We start from the raw sequence: 22309 nt of genomic DNA on the forward strand, positions 1-22309 counted from the left end.
GGGCGCCCGTCCCAAGTGCGGACTTCTACTGCATGACTTGTATATAGTTATTGCTTACATAAGGGTTATGTTATAGTTTTCGGTGATACCGTGGCTATGTTGTTGTTCATACTGTTAACTGGGTAAGTTTATCTTAAGTTATATGGTGCGATTGGTGTGGCTGGTATGAATCTCGCCCTTAGATTTACAAAAATCCTTCCTTGTACTGTCCATCTCCTCTGGGCACAGTTTCCCTAACCGAGGTCTGGAGGAGGGGTATAGAGGGAGGAGCCAGTGCACACCCAGAATCCAAAGCTTTCTTAAAGTGCCCTATCTCCTGCAGAGCCCGTCTATTCCCCATGGTCCTTACGGAGTCCCAGCATCCTCCACGGACTACGAGAAATAGATTTACCGGTAAGTAAAATCTTATTTTTCTGTGCTTCCAACACATCAACTTCAAGACCTGTTATGTTCACTTGCTGCCTTACTGCATAATATATACCACCCATTGACAGGGGTCATTGTAACGAGATAATCAACGTTATTCAATTCAGCTGTCAATGGTTTTAATGTTATGGCTGATCAATAGATATTTAGTAACATTAAGTTTTAGTTTTCCCTGGAAACTTTTTAGTATCTGTGTTACCAAGAAAGAGTAAATGAAACTTTGTTTACATGTGCTTAATTAAGTCAAATTGTAGTTTATTTGAGATTCCTCAACATTGAGTAATTCAACGTGAATACATCAGTGCAATTGTATCTTCATCCCTCTTCATTTTCTAGTCCAGTTTATAAGGCATTTTATACTACCTTTATATATATATATTTTTTTTTAATTTATTCTAAGGAGTCTAATGCCTCCCTGACCCTCTCCATGAGGGAGAAAATGCTCTGTTCCTGGACGTGCCTGGTAATGTATGATTGCCATCACCTGTGGTTAAACACCTTTCTTATCAATTAACTAGCTCACCACAGGTGATGGCAATCATACATTACCAGGAAAGCCCAGGAACAGAGCATTTTCTTCTTCATGGAGAGAGTCAGGTAGGCAAGTATGGTCTAATATCTAGATCAGGCATTCCCAACCGCTGTCCTCAAGGCACACTAACAGTGCAGGTTTTAGTGATATCCAGGCTTCAGCACAGATGGTTAAATCAAAATAACTGAGGTACTAATTAAGTCACCTGTGTTCAAGCCTGGATATCACTAAAACCAGGACTGTTAGTGTGCCTTGAGGACCGCAGTTGGGAAACACTGATCTAGATGTTTATCATTGTTTTTTTTTTTTTTTTCTTCTTCTCCTCCTCCACTGTTAATGAGTCTTTCCTTTGAATCAGTAGACAGAAGTAACCTGTATGTATTCTTATTTTTTTTTTTTATTATTATTATTATTATTATTATTTTATTTTTTATTTTTTTAAAGTGGTGAATGTTGAATAAGAAAATTCCACAGCATTGTCAAGGTTAATAATGTTCATCCTCCCTGCATTGTCTTTTCTACATAACCTAAGTGCACCTCTCTGTGGCAGCTGAAAAAAATATATGTAAATGCTTAATATCCTTCCTAGAACACTGTGTGAGGTTTTCACATTGTAATTAAATTTGCTTAGTACTGCAGGAAGAGGAGAATGGAGCAAAAACTAAATGTTCTGAGAGTTAATAACAATTGAACAAAGTATATTTTTTTTACTCAAATTTTTTGTGTGTCTGTTAGTACTGAACAAAGTTTGCAATGATCTGAATACTTCAGTGGTTATATATGCAAGCAGTGATGTTATTCACGCTTTTTCTGCAGCCTATGTAAAAGATAATATCAATAGGTATGGTCAATATATATATATATATATATATATATATATATATATATATAAAACACTAAACAGACCCTTGATGCGCTCAAAAATTAGAACTACTGCTTTATTTATTCCAAATCAGTTAGTATATTTTGAAACAATATTCCTACACCTTTATCAATGGGTAAGCATCCACACAGAGATAATCCCCGGTCGAAAGAGACTAGAATTAAATAGAAACCAAAAAAATGTCTCTGTGGAGCGCACTTAATAAAAAATGATTTGGTGTTTTCGTATCTGATTACTGATTAGATGTAATTTATAGTATTTATATCTGGTTACTGATAAATAGAGGATGACCATACAAAAACACCCTTTTCTTTAAACACTTGTTATTTATTAGTAAAAACAAATTAATCCTCATTTCTATTAAAAAGAATTGGAAAACATTTTCACAATGTATTGTTGTTCAATAAAGATACAATAATAATTTTAAACTTTTCAGAACAAAAAATTGATAAGTGTTCATCCAACGCGTTTTGTCTTTATGGCGACTTCTTCAGGGGTGTTCTTTATGAATAGCAAGTTATTTCATTTTAAACCGCTGTATTTTCATAAAAATATGGTCCATAATTTACTGTAAATTATTATGGAAAATAATAGTCCTAGACTACCACGATTTAGCAATGTTTGATAGAAATTCCTACTTGAGACCGCCTGATAATTTATATTAATCTTCAAAGTGGTAACTTGTAAGTGCTTTATCAAACTTTTTATTTTTAATCTCCCCGCAGCTTTTTCGTATGTCAAAAAACATAAGGATCCAAATGTGGACTGAGTAATCTTAAGCCTCTTTTATTTCCCAGCAGCTCTCCTATGTGTCCGCATACATGGAGATCCATGTATGCGGACACATAGGAGAGCTGCTGGGAAATAAAAGAGGTTTAAGATTACTCAGTCCACATTTGGATCCTTATGTTTTTTGACATACGAAAAAGCTGCGGGGAGATTAAAAATAAAAAGTTTGATAAAGCACTTACAAGTTACCACTTTGAAGATTAATATAAATTATCAGGCGGTCTCAAGTAGGAATTTCTATCAAACATTGCTAAATCGTGGAAGTCTAGGATTATTATTTTCCATAATAATTTACAGTAAATTATGGACCATATTTTTATGAAAATACAGCGGTTTAAAATTAAATAACTTGCTATTCATAAAGAACACCCCTGAAGAAGTCGCCATAAAGACGAAACGCGTTGGGTGAAAACTTATCAATTTTTTGTTATGAAAAGTTGAAAATTATTATTGTATCTTTATTGAACAACAATACATTGTGAAATGTTTACCAATTCTTTTTAATAGAATTGAGGATTTAAATTGTTTTTACTAATAAATAACAAGTGTTTAAAGAAAAGGGTGTTTTTGTATGGTCATCCTCTATTTATCAGTAACCAGATATAAATACTATAAATTACATCTAATCAGTAATCAGATACGAATACACCAAATCATTTTTATTAAGTGCGCTCCACAGAGACATTTTTTTGGTTTATATATATATATATATATATCTCTATAGCCAGCTATTTTCAGGTGGAATATAATGGAGTCCGAGATCGCCAGAGGTGCGGGATACCAGCTGATCTCGGACGTTATCTAAAGGGGCAATCACTTACAAGACAAGGTTTTGCCTTATAAGTGTTTGACCCTTTAAAAAAAATGGCAGAGATCAGCTGACATACAGCACCTCCAGCAATCTCTGACTCCATTACATCCCACCGATAATGTTTATGTAAGAATGACTAGTAACAATAATAGCATTCACTAGTAGTGTTACCGTCAGGAACCGGGCAGGGCAGGACGCAGAGGGGCAGTATGTCATGCGCACCCCCCTCCCCTTATGTCACTAATGAGGGTGTGCCCCAGCTGCATGGTGCCGTTAATGCGGGCGTAAGTGCTGGGCTTCCCCCAAACTGTAACTTTAATGTGAATAGATGCCGTGCACGCAGAGCTGTCTTAACAGCAGTGTAGGCCCCTGGGCACAGCAATCCACTGGGCCCCCTACCCATCTTCCAGCGGTAGGGGTGGGGGGTGCTATCAGCGGCAGCATTGATGTCCCGCGGGCAGTAGGGGGTGTTTTATCTTCCGCTCAGCTTGTAGGACCTGGAGCAGTAATTTCTGCTAATTACTCCTTTACTGCACAGATGGGGCTAAACTGTAGAAGGGGGCATTGGGCTGAATGAAGGGGCCCTGGTACATGACTTCCAGGGTGATAGGGGGTGTTTAATACGTAGGGGAGGGGTGGCTAGTGGCGTGGGCTTAATATTTATAATTTTCCGGTGGGAAAGCAGCTTGCGTGACTGCAGATATCTCAAGTTCATGAAAATAGATTTCTTAGATTTGAATGGGATAAAAAAACTAGAGAGTCCCACCTTTCAGAAAGTTCTGGGGACTTGGGGATCAGAGTTCAGGATCCAGAGCAATTCACCAATGAAAATCTAAAACTGCGTATTAGGCGTGAGGAGCTGGAGCAGGGACCAGCTGCTTGAAGGCTGATATCTCTGGTTCTGGGCATAGTAGAAACAAGCTGCCAGTGTCCACTAAAAGGGAAGAGTCACAGCTTTTGGCATATTCCCTCAGAAATACTCTTAGTCAGAGAGAACCCGAGATATCTGGCTGGGAAGAGCAATTAACAGGCTTGGATGGGGACCACTGCTTTCAAGTCTGATATCTCCGGTTCCCCAGGGCCGATTTTCAAAAATCTGGTACCCCTGGAAAGAGGGGACTCTCAGCTATCAGCCTAGGGCCCTTATTCTCTTGGGGCCCTTGGGCAAGAGCCCATTGAGCCCATACGAAAAGACGGCCCTGCGTGTACATTTGCACGGCATCTAGTCACACGGCGGTGGCAGGCTGCTTTAGCAGGGCGCTGCTAAAATACTAACCAGAACTGTGCACCAACAGCATATCGCACATTTAGTGAGTAGAAGGTCTACCTCTTATCAGTTATTTAATGCAATGATGTGAGATGCATACCATATATTATATTTATATATAAAATATATTGTATGCATCCAGATAAAATTCTGTATTTGTGTTTTATGAATGTTTTTATTATAGAAATTAGTATATTTTCATGCCCTCATTCAATGCTCTCACATTGCAATGTCCTACAGTAACTGCATTTCTGTCCCATTGACTTTACAATTTGCATGATCTGTTCTTAAAGGAATTTTTTGTTCTTTCCCACATATGAGTTTGCCGGAAAAAAAAAGAACAGCATGCTTAAATAATTTAGAGGTTCTATTTAAATTAAGCCTTCTGTTCAGATGCATGCAACAGAACAATTTCTGATTTAAAGCCATTTATTCATAGAAAATGGAAACCTGTTTTGAAAGCTTGTCTTTGATCATCAGATAATACTACAGTATTCGAAGGATCAGAGGGTACAATGCAGTAATGTGTCTTGCCTATTCATTTTTTCCTCACCTGTCTTTTTATTGTAAATTTAAAGTCTTAAGTGGTTTTTTTTTTTGCATGAATAATATTAGGAATTTCTGAGAGAGTTCACCCACAAAAAAAAAGATAAAAATGTAATTTGTACAATATGTATTCCACGTGCACAAACTAGTACAACGGGGTACACTTTGAACTATAGTTTATCATCCCAACTGTACATCTTGGAGAACAGTTCTTTCGTGTCTAACAACTTGCTTTTTAATTTTCTCTTACGTCCTAGAGGATGCTGGGGTCCATATTAGTACCATGGGGTATAGATGGGTCCACCAGGAGCCATGGGCACTTTAAGATTTTAATAGTGTGGTCTGGCTCCTCCCTCTATGCCCCTCCTAGTAGACTCAGTTTAGAAAATGTGCCCGGAGGAGCCTGTCATAGCTAGGGGAGCTCCTAGAGCTTCTTTGGTTTTATTTTATCTTTAATAGTAATAGGCACAGGGAGGCTGCTGGCAACAGCTTCCCTGCTTCGTGGGACATAGGGGTGGAGTAGTGTCCATCCCTCAGCGGTTAATGGCCACTATCTCCGCTGACAGGACACTGAGCTCCTGAGGGTGTTGATCGTTAGCCCCCGAGGCGACTGCTCACTCCCGCATCATGCCGCCACCCCCTAACAGAGCCAGAAGATCGTGGTGGTGAGTGTGTCACTAGTGACCCAACAAGCTGGGAGCCGGTGTGTATGGCTGCAACAGGGTGGGAGCGCAGTACTGACACTGCGCTCCGGAGGCACAGCGGTACACAGGTGCAGCACTGTGAGGGGTGCCCTGGGTCAGCGTTATACCCTACAAAACTGGTCACTCAGGCTATCAGGGACATATGTACTACTGCTAGCGCCATTACCTCAGGCCACTATAAACATCCAAAGAGCGGGAAGACGCGCCATGTTTGGGGGTGGAGCTTTTTCTCAGAGCGGACCCAGCAGCTCACCATCGCCATTTTCTCCCTGCAGATCCACACTCTGAGACGCTGACAGGGAGCGCTGACCTTCCACGACTCCAGCTATCCTGTGCTGTACCACGGGGTTTGTAGAAGGGGGGGTGAGACTGTCTAATACTGTGAAGTTCTATCTACACAGTCGGCGCCAGGTAGTTATTCTATAACTGCCTACTGGGGCGCTGTATGTGCTGGCTCCAAGCTCTGTGTTTCTCTGAAAGTACTTGGGGGAAACTGCGTCTGACATTTTCGTGTGTGTGTGTATGCAAATTTCTCACATAACCATGTCCAGGGACTCTGTGTCTTGTGCGGCAGAATATGTATCTTCTCCAGAGGAATCCAATCCATGTAAACAGGAATGTAATATTCTGTCTCAGCCTTCCAAAGTCGAGCCCCAGTGGGTAGCTTCTATTAAGGGAATGATATCCCAGATTTCTACTAGGATTGCGCATTATGAGACTGACTCACAGATTTTAAAACAATCTGTGGAGGTTTTGTCTGGTTCTGTCCCCACTACCTCAAAATCCCCTGGTGTATCCAAGAAACATGTGCTTGCTCAGATTATGCAGGTCGACATGGACACCGACTCTGACATGGCAGAGGGTGATGTGGATAGGCGGGGGGGGGGGGGGGGGTTAGGCTTCCCTGGCAATAGGGGTACAACTCATGATTGAGGCTATTAGGGATATATTACACATTACTGACAAACCACCTGAACAGGTAGAGGAGGCTTCCTTTAAAGACAATAAGAAGGCCTCCCTGACCTTCCCTGCGTCTAAGGAATTATATGCAATATTTGAAAAATCCTGGGAGAATCCAGAGAATAAATTCCAGATTCCAAAGAGGGTTCTTGTGGCTTTTCCTTTCCCTGAGGATGATAGGATAAAGTGGGAAAACCCGCCTATAGTTGACGCTTCTGTATCTAGACTGTCTAAAAAGGTGGTTTTATCTGTCCCGGGGTCTACCGCTTTGAAGGAACCGGCAAACCGCAAGATTGAAACTACGCTCAAATCCATATACACTGCTTCAGGAGTGGCGTTAAGACCCACTATTGCCTGTGCATGGATTTCTAAAGCCATAGTAAAGTGGTCAGGCACATTACTAGAGGACTTAGATTCTATGGATAGAAGTGACATTGAATTGTTTTTACGTAACATACAGGATTCTGCGGGTTTCATGGTGTAGGCCATGAAGGACCTGGGTAATCTGACTGCAAGGACATCGTCTATGGCTGTCTCAGCACGCAGGGAACTCTGGCTGCGCTAATGGTCTGCAGACACGAAATCCAGGAGAAGTGTGGAGAACCTACCCTTCACAGGTCAGGCTCTATTTGAGGAAGCATTGGATGCGTGGATCTCCACAGCAACCGCTGGTAAGTCAACCTTTCTTCCCTCAGCCAATCAGACGGCGAAGAAACCTTTTTCTACGGTCTCTGTGCAATCCTTTCGGTCTGCAAAAGCTAAAAAGTCCAAGACTACTACCACTTTCTTCAGAGGTGGGCGAGCAAAACCCCAAAAATGGCACCGGCAGGTTCCCAAGACCAGAAACCTGCCTCTGTGTCCTCAAAATCCTCAGCATGACGGTGGACCTCCCTGCCTGGAGAACGGCCAGGTAGGAGCGAGGCTCAGACGTTTCAGTCACGTCTGGGTGTCGTCTGGTCTGGATCCCTGGGTACAGGATATTGTGTCCCAGGGGTGCAAACTGGAGTTTCAAGAGCTCCCACCCCGCAGATTCTTCAAATAAGGCCTGCCAGCTTTGCTGACAGAAAGGGCTATCCTTCAGGAAGCCATTCACAAATTGGAAAGGTCAGATATAATTGTTCCAGTTCCACCTCATCTTGGTAAACCAGGGTTACTATTCAAACTTGTTTGTGGTACCGAAACCGGATAGTTTGGTGAGGCCAATTGTAAACCTGAAGTCGCTAAACCCTTATCTGAGAGAGGGAATTCAAGTTCAAAATGGAGTCTCTGAGAGTGGTGGTCTCAGGGCTGGAAGATGCGTACCTCCACATTCCGATTTGGCCGCCTCACCAGGCTTATCTCAGATTTGCGCTGTTGGTCTGTCACTACCAGTTCCATGCACTGCCATTCGGCCTCTCCACAGCACCGAGGGTGTTCACCAAGGTAATGGCAGAGATGATGATTCTCCTCCGCAGGCAGGGGGTGAATGTAATTCCTTATCTGGACAATCTGCTGATAAAGGCATCTTCCAGAAAAAGGTTTTTGCAGTCCATTGCTCTCAAAATCACATTTGGAGCCAACAAGGAGATTGTCTTTCCTGGGGATGATCCTCGACACGGAAGTGCAGATGGTATTTCTACCAGTGGAAAAGGCGTTGGTGATCCAAGCTATGGTCCGTGATGTCTTGAAGCTTACCCGGGTATCGGTTCATCAGTGCATTCGCCTTCTGGGGAAGATGGTTGCCTCCTACGAGGCTCTTCAGTACGGAAGATTTCATGCACGGCCCTTCCAACTCGATCTTCTGGACAAGTGGTCGGGATCTCATGTCGCCAAAAGCCAGGATTTCACACCTGTGGTGGCTACAATTGCCTCACCTTCTAGAGGGCCGCAGGTTCGGGATTCAGAACTGGATCCTTTTAACCACGGATGCGAGCCTCAGAGGTTGGGGCGCAGTCACCCAAGGGTAGACCTTCCAAGGAAGGTGGTCAAGTCTGGAATCCATTCTTCCAATCAACATTCTGGAACTAAGAGCCGTGTACAACGGTCTTCTACAAGCGGCACATCTTCTACAAGATCGGGCCATTGAGGTGCAGCCGGACAATGTAACGATGGTGGCCTACATAAACCGACAGGGCGTAACGAAGAGCAAATCTGCAATGTCGAGGTAAAAAGAATCATCCTCTGTGCAGTGAGGCACGCGTTGGCGCTGTCCGCAATCTTCATTCCAGGAGTGGACAACTGGGATGCGGACTTCCTCAGCAGACACGATCTCCATTCAGGGGAGTGGGGTCTCCATCCGGAGGTGTTCAAAGAGGTAACATATCTTCGGGGTATACCTCAAATAGACATGATGGCCTCTCGTCTCAACAAGAAGCTTCGGCGATATTGTTCCTGGTCGAGGGACCCGCAAGCAGTGACGGTGGACACCCTAGTGACTCCGTGGGTGTTCCAGTCAGTGTAATGTTCACTCTAGGTGTCTTTCACAGGGCGCTGCGCCCTGCCCCTTTTTTAGACATCTGAATGCCACCCTGCCCGTTTGTGTGCGCCCTCACGCCCCTGCCGGACCCCGCCACGCCGCTGGATACATTAAGCACACTGCAGTAAGCACACTGTTTCCATTGATCGCAAAGACCTGGGACTCAAGTTTCTAAAGTGGGAGGGTCCCCGGGGACGCGCTCCTCATTAGGCCAATCCCTAAGGGGGATTTTTGTGTGATTGCCTGATGCTGGTCCCGGGCTGAATGATCTAAAGAGGAGGTGGAGACAGTTTCCCTTCCTCTTTGGCGCCTGGCTGCTTGCGGCGGGTGAGTGAAGGCTAGTGCCGAGTGCCGTTGATGGATGGGTTGCCACAGCGTCTCTGGGGGGTGCTGGCGATGTGCAGGGATCGGCGTCCTCCGTGATCTAGTGGGTAAAGCTGGGCTTTGTGACTGGGGCTTCCCGTGGTGCCGTCTGAGGCGGTGGCCGCGCTGCCGCTCTTGCTTTAAGGTGTTCAACCCCTCGAAGCAAGAGCGGCAGCGCGGCCACCGCCTCAGACGGCACCGCGTGAAGCCCCAGTCACAAAGCCCAGCTTTACCCACTAGATCACGGAGGACGCCGATCCCTGCACGTATGGTGCGTTCCGTGTCTGTGTCCGCTACGGCCCTGGGGAGGGGACAAGGTGGTTACTGCAATGTGCCTCAGTGCTCTTACCTGGTGCAGTGTGCCTCAGTGCTCTTACCTGGTGCAGTGTGCCTCAGTGCTCTTACCTGGTGCAGTGTGCCTCAGTGCTCTTACCTGGTGCAGTGTGCTCTACCGGGCGCATTGTGTATAACGCGCTCTACCGGGTGCAGTGTGTATAACGCGCTCTACCGGGCGCAGTGTGTATAACGCGCTCTACCGGGTGCAATATGTATAAAGCGCTCTGCCTGGCGCAATTTGTATAATGCGCTCTGCCTGGCTCAATGTGTATAACGCGCTCTGCCTGGTGCAATTTGCATAACGCGTTCTACCTGGCACAGAGTGTATAACGTGCTGTACCTGGCGCAAAGTGTATAACGTGCTGTACCTGGCGCAAAGTGTATAACGTGATGAACGTGGCGCAAAGTGTATAACGTGCTGTACCTGGCGCAAAGTGTATAACGTGCTGTACCTGGCGCAAAGTGTATAATGTGCTGTGCCTGGCGCAAAGTGTATAACGTGCTGTACCTGGTGCAAAGTGTATAACGTGCTGTACCTGGTGCAATATGTATAAAGTGCTCTACCTGGAGCAGTGTGCATAGGAGGTTCTACCTGGTGCAAGGTTTATAAGCGGCACTACTGTGTGGTCTAATGTGAATTGGCACTATTATGTGGTCACACCCCTTCCCCATGAAGCCACGCCCCTAAAATTTTGCATTGCCTATGCTTTGCGTTCTGGGAGGTGGAACACCAATTCACTTTCTGCCTAAGGGCACCAAAATGTCTAGTTACACCTCTGGTGCAGAGTGTCCTGCATGCTACACAGCCCAGCAGCACTGTCACCCCATCCCCCCACCTTGCAACACTATTGTAGTGTCCAAACAAGATTAAGATAATATGAACCTTCATTCCGATGGGACCCAGAAAAAGACCGGTAGGACCCCAATTTTTAAAACTGTGGGGTCCCTGGGACCCACTTTTTTTTGGGCCCAGCGCGATCACTGTGTCTCCCTGCATGAGAGACAGAGACCTCCTCGTCCCACCCGTCCTTAGCTGTCAGCCGCCGCAGCTCCCCTACTCTGTGAGCAGACTATAGGTCTGCTCATGATCTGATGAGACAGGAGGGCTGGGTTTGCCTCCCCCGCCGAGGCAAACCCAGCCCTCCCTCCTCTGTGTACATGGATCAGTGTGGTGGCCATTTTCAACCAGCTCCGCGGTGTGTAAGGGGGGACCAGCGCGGTCAACTCCCGCAGCATCAGCCCCCAGTAAGTAAAATTGGCACAAAAAAAGCGGAGATCAAAAATGTGCCCTACCTGGTGCAGTGTGTCTCAGTGCTCTCTACCTGGTGCAATGTGTCTCAGTGCTCTCTACCTGGTGCAGTGTTTCTCAGTGCTCTCTACCTGGTGCAATGTTTCTCAGTGCTCTCTACCTGGTGCAATGTTTCTTAGCGCTCTCTACCTGGTGCAGTGTCTCTCAGTGCTCTCTACCTGGTGCAATGTTTCTCAGTGCTCTCTACCTGGTGCAGTGTGTCTCAGTGCTCTCTACCTGGTGCAGTGTTTCTCAGTGCTCTCTACCCGGTGCAATGTTTCTCAGTGCTCTCTACCTGGTGCAATGTTTCTCAGTGCCCTCTACCTGGTGCAATGTTTCTCAGTGCTCTCTACCTGGTGCAATGTTTCTCAGCGCTCTCTACCTGGTGCAGTGTCTCTCAGTGCTCTCTACCTGGTGCAATGTTTCTCAGTGCTCTCTACCTGGTGCAGTGTGTCTCAGTGCTCTCTACCTGGTGCAGTGTTTCTCAGTGCTCTCTACCTGGTGCAATGTTTCTCAGTGCCCTCTACCTGGTGCAATGTTTCTCAGTGCCCTCTACCTGGTGCAATGTTTCTCAGTGCTCTCTACCTGGTGCAATGTGTCTCAGTGCTCTCTACCTGGTGCAGTGTATCTCAGTGGTCTCTACCTGGTGCAATGTGTATAACGTGCTCTGCCTTGCACAAAGTGTAGAATGTGCTCTATCTGGCGCAATATGTATAACGTGCTCTACCTGTCGCAGTGTGTATAGGAGGTTCTACCCGGTGCAGTGTGTATTAGCTGCACTACTGTGTGGTGTAATGTGAATTGCCACTATTATGTGCCCATGCCCCTTCCCCATGAAAAACAACGCCCCTAAATTTTTGCACTGTCCATTCTTTAGCATGTGGGAATGGGAGGACCAAGCATTTTAGTATGTACCTCATTTTCTAACTGAAAAATGTGCCCTCCCGAATGAAAAATGTGCCCCCCCCGTGATCAGCACCCTGCCCTAAAAAAATCCTAGAGTGAACACTACAGTGTATGTGTTTCCTCCACTTCCACTCATTCCAAGGATTCTAAAACTCATAAAGAGAACAAGAGTTCAGGAAATCCTCATTGCTCCGGACTGGCCAAGAAGGGCTTGGTACGCGGATCTTCTGGATCTACTGCTGGAAGATCCGAGGCCTCTTCCTCTTCGGAAGGACCTGCTGCAACAGGGGCCGTTCGCTTATCAAGAGTTACCATGGCTACGTTTGACGGCATGGAGGTTGAACCGTGGCCTCTTTCTCTTTGCGATGACTTTCTGCAACAGGGGCCGTTCGCTTATCAGGACTTACTGCGGCTACGTTTGATGGCATGGCAGTTGAACGCCAGATCTTAGCTCGGAAGGGCATTCCGAACAAGGTTATTCCTACCCTGATACAGGCTAGGAAAGGAGTAACGTCTAAACATTACCATTGCATTTGGAAAAAGTATGTATCTTGGTGTGGATCCAAGAAGTTTCCTACGGTGGAGTTTCAACTGGGACGGTTTCTCATCTTCCTGCAAGCAGGTGATAAAGGTAACCCCAGGAAAGGGCACCCCTCGCTTAACCAAGTTCAAGCACACACTCAATCGGTCAGCATCAGGTTCATTCATGGCTGCAGCCAGTTACCAGTTAAATAAAGAGAGTGAAGTAGGAAATAGCAGAAGCAGCTTTTATTTCCTGAAAACAGCATATTACAAAGGAATACATATTTGCATACAGTGTCGTAATTTCCTTACACACAGCTTAATCCTATTGGTTAATGACCTCTTTAATTCTATTGGTTAACATACTTTCTAATCCTATTGGTTAATAAACTCCTATCTTATACGTAACATGTTTACCAACGTCTATATTTTTTATATGTGCTCTTAAGTGGAATAACTGGGGGTTTTTGCTAACCTCGAAACCTACATATGTCTGGTTATGTTTTTACACCTGCTATACCGCAAACTGATAAATACCCTTTGAAGCTTAAATGTCTAGCTGCTGACATTATATTTCTGCTAGGAAATTACCTTAAAATATATCTTAGCTAAAGGTCATAACTTCACAATATGGGTTCAAACAAAGTACAGTGCCTGTACTTTTTCCTGTGTCAGCTCTAAGCTGAAAACAATTTGAAACAGCTTGTCAGATGTCAAACAAAATGGAGTCTTATGAACAAATATGGCTTCCATCTTTATCAAAGGTGTGGATATGGGCCTGCGTTTGGGATCCATAAAGGTCCAAATTTCGGTCTCATCCATTCAACTGGCTTCCCTCCCTGAGGTTCAGACTTTCTTGAAAGGGGTTCTGCACATCCAGCCTCCCTTTGTGCCGCCTACGGCGCCCTGGGATCTTAACGTGGTGTTACAGTTCCTGCAATCGGATTTGTTCGAGCCTCTACAGGAGGTTGAGGTCAAGTTTTAGAGCTGAGCTATGGACACGTCAGCAGTTCCTTCCAAAGGTTGTGTCGGCTTTTCATATCAACAACCTATTGTGGTGCCAGTTGCTACTGACTCCTCAATTCCGTCATAGTCCTTGGATGTTGTACGGGCTCTGAAAATGTGTATGAAGAGGACTGCTTGTCACAGAAAATCGGATTTTCTGCTTGTCCTGTATGATCCCAAGAAGATTGGGTGGCATGCTTCTAAGCAGACGATCTCTCGCTGGATCAGGGTCACTATCCAGCATGCATATTCTACGGCAGGATTGCCATGTCCTAAATCTGTTAAGGTCTACTCTACTCGTAAGGTGAGTTCTTCCTGGGCGGCTGCCGGATGTGTCTCGGCTTTACAGCTTTGCCGAGCGGCTACTTGGTCAGGGTCGAACACTTTTGCTAAGTTCTACATGTTTGATACTTTGGCCTCTGAAGAACTAAAATTTGGTCAATCAGTTCTGCAGTAGCCTCCGCGCTCTCCCTCCCGTTCTGGGAGCTTTGGTACATCCCCATGGTACTAATATGGACCCCAGCATCCTCTTGGACGTAAGAGAAAATAGGATTTTAATTACCTACCGGTAAATCCTTTTCTCGTAGTCCGTAGAGGATGCTGGACGCCCGCCCAGCGCTTTGTGATCCTGCAGTCGTTACTTGGTTCAGTACTGCTTTGTTCTTGGTTAAGTACTGTTTGTTACTTGGTTAAGTATTCTTGTTCAGCTGTTGCTGAGTTTTTAAGCTGGTTAGCTTGGTTTGCCTTGTATGTGTGAGCTGGTATGAATCTCGCCACTATCTGTTAAGTCCTTCTCTCGAAGTTGTCCGTCTCCTCGGGCACAGTTTCTAGACTGAGTGTGGTAGGAGGGGCATAGAGGGAGGAGCCATCCCACACTTTTAAAGTCTTAAAGTGCACATGGCTCCTGGTGGACCTGTCTGTACCCCATGGTACTAACATGGTCCCCAGCATCCTCTACGGACTACAAGAAAAGGATTTACCGGTAGGTAATTAAAATCCTATTTTAACCTCTCTGCATTTTGTTTTCTCACAGTGAGGTGAATTAAGTTTCAGGGTTTCTTCATTACCTAAAATATATCTATATAAATGTATTTTTAAGTGAGAAAAGTACTAAAGCTGCATACACACCGCACTGTACGATGTATTGTTCAGATGTGGATCTGAATGACATCCAAGTTACCATGTCAGAATGAATAGCTGACATATTCTACTTAAGGTGTGTACACACGGTGAGATATATCCTTTCGATTTTGACTGAGTCAAAATCGCAAGGAAAGTTAGTGGAAATCGTAATGTGTGAGGCAGCTTTCGATACCGATTCGATCCCGTTGTGCACTCCCGCGGGGTCAGTATCGTAAGGCTGGATAGACTGTGCAGGCAAGTCAATCTTGACTATCTAGTGTACTATCTAGTACAAAGTATAGTCAAAATTAGCAAATAGTCAAAATTAGCAATTAGTCAAAATTGGACATAGTCAATATCGGTGCTTCTGGGCTCTGGGGGAGTTCAAGGGAAATCGCATAGTCAAAATCGGGCATAGCAAGGATCTAACCGTGTGTATGCATCTTAACTCTCATACTGAAATGATGTCGTTGTTTGCGGTTCTGCAAACATTATGGAATTATATGATTGATCAAGCTATTATCTCTAAAATAAATAAATAAATAAATAAATGCAAGCTTTTAAAGCATTATCTATAACTTAATCTTGCAGTATTTTATGATGTCTTGTGCTGTGGATACTACAGTATTTATTTTCTCTGTTTAACCATCATAATTGTCAAGGTGTTTCCATTGTTCTTACAGATAACTGTTTCAAGATATATCCTTTCCTAGGATGCAGTTAATATCCCGGCTATCAGGATCTCTGCGTTCAGGATACCGATGCCGGAATCCTGACAGCTCAATGAAATGCCGGTGGTCGCAATCATGACCGCAGCCCCGTACTCCCATGTGGGTGGTGGGTCCACGCCACCACCCGAGTGGGAATTTCACCTGTGGCGAGCTAAGTTTGCCACCGGCCCAAAGTGTGGCGAGCAGACTTTCTGCCTCGCAGCCGGGATTCTGGCTGACGGGATGCCACTGTCAGGATACTGACAGATGGCATCCCGTTTGCCGGGATTACATATGTATTCCCCTTCCCTATATCTTTCACATAACACACATACAGATGTGTCCACATACATCTTTGCTATATATCGCCATGTATGGCACAGTGTTGCATGCCATAGACTCAGAGATTTAGCCATGCCTTGTGATTTTTCTTAATTTGCTTCTTTAATATGTTACTTTATACATATTCTATTATGGCAAACTAAAAATTTTAAATCCATCCATTGTTCCAAATTGAGCAAAAAACAGGAATGTTGAAAGTAGCTGGTGTTTTGCTGGACACCAAGGGTAGCACTTTTTACTGTGTCTTGACACAAACAGTTCATTGTTAAGTTTTTCATTTACCTGTATATAAACTCTTTGAACTTTTTATGTTTCTTAAAGAATATAAGGCTTTACTTTTAATAATACAACATTTTATCTCACCTTGATGTCTAGAAAAACGTTGATGCGTCTTAAGTCATGCAAGAATTATGCAAAATATTAATGTAGCCTTATATGCATTTTAGAGACTCTGCCTTTGGGCTGAAGATTTGTTGCTCCTGACACAGGGCGCCTCAGGAAATGACTCGCAAATTGTGCTTTACACAAGGCCATCTTCCTGCTGTAGTCCTTCCCACCTCTTTAACCACTTTCCGACTACTGTAGGGCTGTACACACATATTATAAAAAAACAAAAAAAATTACTTTGAACACGTGTGTTTTTTTTATTTTTAATTATCACAGTTATCCTCCCAGTAAATAGAAAAGAGTTCTTTGAAAGTGTTTAGGCAGTAATGCATGATGTATATAATGTGTTGGCTGCAAGTGTGTTTACATTTTATCCGGTATCTTCTGTGTGGTTCTGCGTGTGAGTTATTTGTTAAAACTCAAAATGTGGGAAAATAACCAGGCTATAATTTTTGTGGATGATTGTCACAAGTGTCTATATTCAATCAGTTGTTCACATTAGTCAAAGCTCGAGTGTTTTACATTACATAAGATGTAATATTGCATCGTACATACGTTCCTTACCAGGGCTGAGAAGAAGCTAGTGATCAGAGAGCCGCAAAAGGAAGAGTGCAACTCAATGAGAAAATACACATCTACGATCAGTTTCTTTGACATGCTGGGGGACGCTCAGCACAGGGAAACTCCGCCCCGCATGCCGGATCCACACACATGTATATTCCCCCCCCCCTCCCCCACCTGCAGATTTGCGAGAGCATCGCATGGCGGCGATGCTTTCACATGTTTAGAGTAGCCCTCTGCCTGCGCAGCCTAGCTGCGAAGGTAGACGGCTACCTGCCATGTTAAGGGTCACAGCGACTGCGTGTGACGTCACGCAGCCACTGTGGCCCACCCTTAAAACAGAGCATAAACGCCCTGTTCCCACCCGCTCCAGGTCTGAAGAGAATGCTGTTTAGGACCTTGATCATGCGCATACAGGAGCACGCGCAGATGTGCAGAAATCACTTCATCTTGATTTTTGCACATCAGTGTCAGTGTCTAAATCGGCCCCTTAGAGGCTTGTTGAAATAGTGGCATTGCATTGTGTGTAATCACACTGCCCGCCTGGACCAGGCTGTCGAGAGCAGTGACAGTCCAGTTCACATAAACCTTCAGATTTCAATGCAGCACTGTGTTATACAGTTTGAATGAAATGCTTCTGCATTTGGGTCACCACTAGGGTGGCCAATCCCGAGATCGGGATCGGCGGGATCCCGTGATCCTGGCGTAAAATTGGCCGTGATTCAACCCCGGGATTGGAGCTTCCAATCCCGGGGATTTTGGGACTGGCCACCCACCTATTTTTGGCTATGTTGGGCAGCATTGAGCATCCTCAGGACGCTCAGACGCTGCCCGTCTCCTTCTGCTCACCTCCCCTGGCTCCGTCGGTGAGATCCAGCGGCTGCGCAGCATGACCTGACTTTACACAACACTGCGCAGCCGCAGGACCTCACCACCGCACTGCCCGCCCAGCCGCCAGAACACCTTGGAAGTGTCCCACCCCTGGTGTAATTGTTGTGTTTCATCTGACCGGGGTGGGGGCGGCGGCTCTGAAATGCAGCCAATCCCGGGAATCCTGGGATTGTTTTTTCGTTAATATTGCCTTTGTTATCTATTTTGATGAGTAGGAGGCAGTATTTTTGCATTTCTGATGCCTAAAGTATAATTTTTACTTTCATTTATAGTTAAATAAAATACATAGAAGTAAAGTGATAACATATGAAGCTGGAAAGATTAAAAAGCTGAAATGTTCATAGGGATGTGCAGTCTTATTGGTTATATCTTTACATATTACATAAGTTAATAGATATTTATTATTTGGGATTTTAAAATACCCACGTGTGCAATAAGTTAATCTCCCTTTGATAACTGAAAGATAAAATATATAACCGTATTGTTCACACATGAGATAGAAAATTTAAGAATGATTATTCAACAGTCATTTGGTCACGGATCTTATCATTTATTCATGTTATAAACAGGCATTGCTAAATGTGATTTACTGCCATTAAAAGTTATATATACTGTGTCAATAATGCTTTGGTGCAATTAACTATAAAACAGCTGCTTGATCAGATTTGATGTATTCTTTTTACAGCTTTTTGCTGAAGTGGACAATAGGGATGGGTGCCAGTTGTTTGAGCAAGGTTTTCACACGCCTAAGAAGCAAGAGACACACACGCTAGAAGCTATGAAACTAGTGGAGTTTCAGCTAAAGCATACTCTTTCTAAACTAATCACTCATCTGTTTGGTGAAGGTATGTACATTTCCTCAGACATTATGAAGGTTTGTATGTACAACTTATTGTCATCAGCATGGTTTGCTGAACTTTCCATGTGCAATCAAATGCAGTAGTAAAATGAGACTGTATAACCAGAGGCTCCTGCTTGCAAGTTTGCTATCCGTTAGAGCTTGATGCATGAGGTGACATTCTACATTGCGTGTTGGTCTTACCAGATTACATTGAAAAAGTATTTATCAGGCTCGACTTGGGATGGCCAGTAACAAGTCAACTATCGATGGTCTCTATGGATGGTGCCATTGCTGGCTTATATTGATGGTTTACACCATCAATGGCCATCTGTTTTGTTGCTGGAGTCAGGACACAACAAGTGGCAAACCAATTAGTGATGGGGAGAATCAGGAAGCAGCAACAGAGTCAGTAGCCATGAACAACACACATAGTCCAAATCCTTTGTAGATTTTAAAGACATTGAAAGAAAACAAAATTAGTTCACATATAGGAATATGGTTATTGAGAACAAAACATTGATAGGTGTATATACCCAACAGCTATCCCTCATTACATTTTTCTAAGAGGGATGACTGGGTGAGGATAAGGAAACTGACTACAACACTCATGATTTTTGTTTTCGCTTCACAAATCACCTGCACCTGGTCCTAGGTGGTCTCAGCCCACTGTGTGTGCAGTCTATAGCACCAAGCACATTTGGCATGCTTGCAATGCTATAAAAAGCTACCTTGACTACATGCCACTGTGAGTCCTTGCTATGGAAGCAGATAATGATATCAATATCCCACTGACTCTACCAGTGACAGACTGGAAGCTGCCAGAAGCCAAAAAAAGTGCCTGAGACAGAATGTGACCATTCTGTGCCAGAGTCTAGGTCCAGTTTGACTTGGTCATACAGATAGAAGATGTTGGTACGATTTAGCTGGAACACCTGTATGACCTCGCCAGAGACCAATGCATTCAAGTTCAAACACCACCTAAAAAACAGTGGCCTGTGCAGCCTCCGTGGTACCTACCTTACCTCTTGAGCCTGTTCAGTTTCTCGGTTCTGGGTCTTTTCACCCTGGTGATAGAGCCTCTGATATCCCAGCCATGTGCTAGCCATGGTAGTGCACACAAACTTTGCCATTGTCTCTCACACAAAATAATGCTTGTGCTATAACCACTTTTATAGGCATCCTGATTGTGTGATAATTAACCTTAACTTTAAACACACAAATCATTTCGGGGGAGTTTAAACACTCAGGTGAGTTTGTAATTTGTGCCGAGTTTCCAATTTTCTGCAGAACTCGCAAATCACAGGCGTCTATTTGCTTTGAGATTGTACACACAAGTTTGCTTCATTCTTGATAGAGTGTAAATTCCCAACTTTTATGTTTTCAGTTAAAAGTACTTGCGAGTTTGGCTGATGGTGTAATGAATTGTGATTGAATTATTTCTTGTGTTTTTCCATTTGGTTTATGAGTTCTCTCTTGTATTTGCCTGTAGTAAATCTCCATGTTTGGAAAATAGGCGAAACTCACCCGGGATTTAACTCTCGAAGAAACATTCATCATGTACTTTCCATTGGATCAAAGTTAAAGCAATTGCCAAACTTATTTAGGAAATTGTTTGGGTTTTGAGTTTTTTATATAAAAAAAAACCTCATTAAATATAGAGTCAAGCTGTTATTTAGCAGTGCATAAAGCCTGAAATCTGTTGTAAAGTCATAGAGAAAAGCGTTTAGTTTTTCTTTGTTTTTGCCCAGATTTGTTTAGGCACGTTTGTATTAAGGAGAAAGCTGGGTGCACATCAGCCACGATTCTGATGGATCGGTTCACCTAGTCCAGTGTGTATGCACTATTGTGCGCTCCCTTGAGTTGTTTCAGGTTGGTCTTGCATGCAGGTCAATCTGATGATATAAGTTAAAATTTTGAGCAAATCGTTACCCGACATATATACATATATTTCTCTAGCATCCGTAAGGGATATTAGGGACACATTAGTACGATGGGTATAGACGGGGCCCAAAGGAGCCAGTGCACTTTAAATTTCTTCAACTGGGTGTACTGGTTCCTCCCCTCTATGCCTCCCTCCTACAGGCAATTTAGAAAAAAGTGCCCTCAGGAGAGGATGCACACTCTGCTAGCTCCAGAGTTTTCTTCAGTTTATTTTAAAATGTTAGTTTCTCTGGCTGGGTCCACAGGATAACATTGGGATATGCCGGAGCGATAGCGGAAATGGCACGAACACGGTCACAAGCTTTCTGGCCTCCCAGGATGCATCAGGGCTTCACCATATAATCCCGCCCACTGACTCAGTCAAATCAGTTTTTGTTTGGTGCGGCAGGAGTCGGACCATGGTCACAGGGCTGCTGTTAATAAAGCAGCCTGAAGCTTTTATTATGTTATTTTTATAGTCTTACTATGGTTTTTTGAGCGACTTTTCTTAACAGCGTCTTAAACGCATACTGGAAAGAGTCGCTCCAACAACTCCCCACCGGGTTGCAACAACGCTTACCTTTGCAGTACAGTGCTGTCTCGACGGGTGTCTGTGTCGGATGTTCTAGCAGGTCCAGCAGACGTAACCAGGCTGTGGCCGGAGCATGGGGGGAAGGTAAGTCTATGGATTTCCTCTTACTAGAGGGGTCCGGACACAGCTACACTGCTTTTGGTGGAGACTACAAACAGTGTGTTGATGCGCCGAACACCTCGAGTGCGACAGCGCTACGCTCTAGGGATCATAGGCGCCAGGACTAGGTAGAGGCCGCGATCCTTAGAGTTTAAGTCAACAGGAAGATTCAGACGCTCTCCTGGCCACCCCTCCTCCGAGTTCATGACCAGTTTTCGCGCGTCTCCCGTCCATGAACTGAATGACCTCACTTTTGTCTCAGACGCTACCACGAGGGTACTCAGTCGCAGCTTAGACGCTGCGGTTGTGTACACTAGAGATCCCGCCTAGACCGAGTCGCAGGCCTTAGTTTCTGCATACACGTGGAAGTCACTGAGCGTCCGTGTCCGTCAGTGAGCGACTGTGTCTTTCATCAGTTATCAGAAGCGGTAGTGTACATCAGTAGCGTCTGAATCCACTCAGCGTCTTGCGAGCGTATTTGCTTGGATATGGAGGTGTGGTGAGTCTCCCTGTATCCCGCTCTATGGAGGAAGGGTATACAGTACTAAAAATTCTCTCTACTTGTTAGTATGAATTGTTAATTTTAGTACATATTGCATATGAGATCTGTATATTACTGTTGTTTCTGCATGTTATGTTTGAAAAAACCCAGTTAAAACAGAAGTACAATTTTCCTACTTACTTGTAAGTTGTTATGGTGGTTGTATTCTCATATGACAGTGTTTAATGCCTTAACATGTGACTGACTGCTAGTATGTGTGCTGACTTTTCTATGTCGTCAGTCCTGTTCTGACCCTCAATTCAGGTGCACGGTTGTGGTCAGATTGATCTCACTTCTGTATATCTATATATAGGTGATTTTCAGTCACAAATTGTTTAGTCATTATCAGATTATTACCAAGTCTGTGAGCGGCAAAAGTGACGAGGAGAATTTATCAGGCACTCCTACATCCCTAACGTTTTTATCTTGTAAAACAGGATTAATTGACCAGTTGGTCACACATGAGGGGTTATGTGCGAACTGTTTTGCTTTTCAGCAAAGAAAAAAACA

General features: G+C 44.2%; 1 protein-coding gene across 4 annotated transcripts in view; it reads left to right on the forward strand.

Annotated features, from left to right (window-relative positions):
* FARS2 (phenylalanyl-tRNA synthetase 2, mitochondrial) overlaps positions 1-22309 on the forward strand; it is a 1040929-nt gene that overhangs the window by 377360 nt on the left and 641260 nt on the right. For all 4 annotated transcript variants that reach the window (XM_063923085.1, XM_063923087.1, XM_063923086.1 and 1 more), the window contains one exon: positions 18492-18651. In XM_063923085.1, coding sequence (XP_063779155.1) covers positions 18492-18651 — 160 coding nt within the window. The remainder of the gene's footprint in view (positions 1-18491; positions 18652-22309) is intronic.

This window comes from Pseudophryne corroboree, chromosome 5 (assembly GCF_028390025.1).
Source record: "Pseudophryne corroboree isolate aPseCor3 chromosome 5, aPseCor3.hap2, whole genome shotgun sequence".
In the NCBI taxonomy this organism is placed as follows: Eukaryota; Metazoa; Chordata; class Amphibia; order Anura; family Myobatrachidae; genus Pseudophryne; species Pseudophryne corroboree.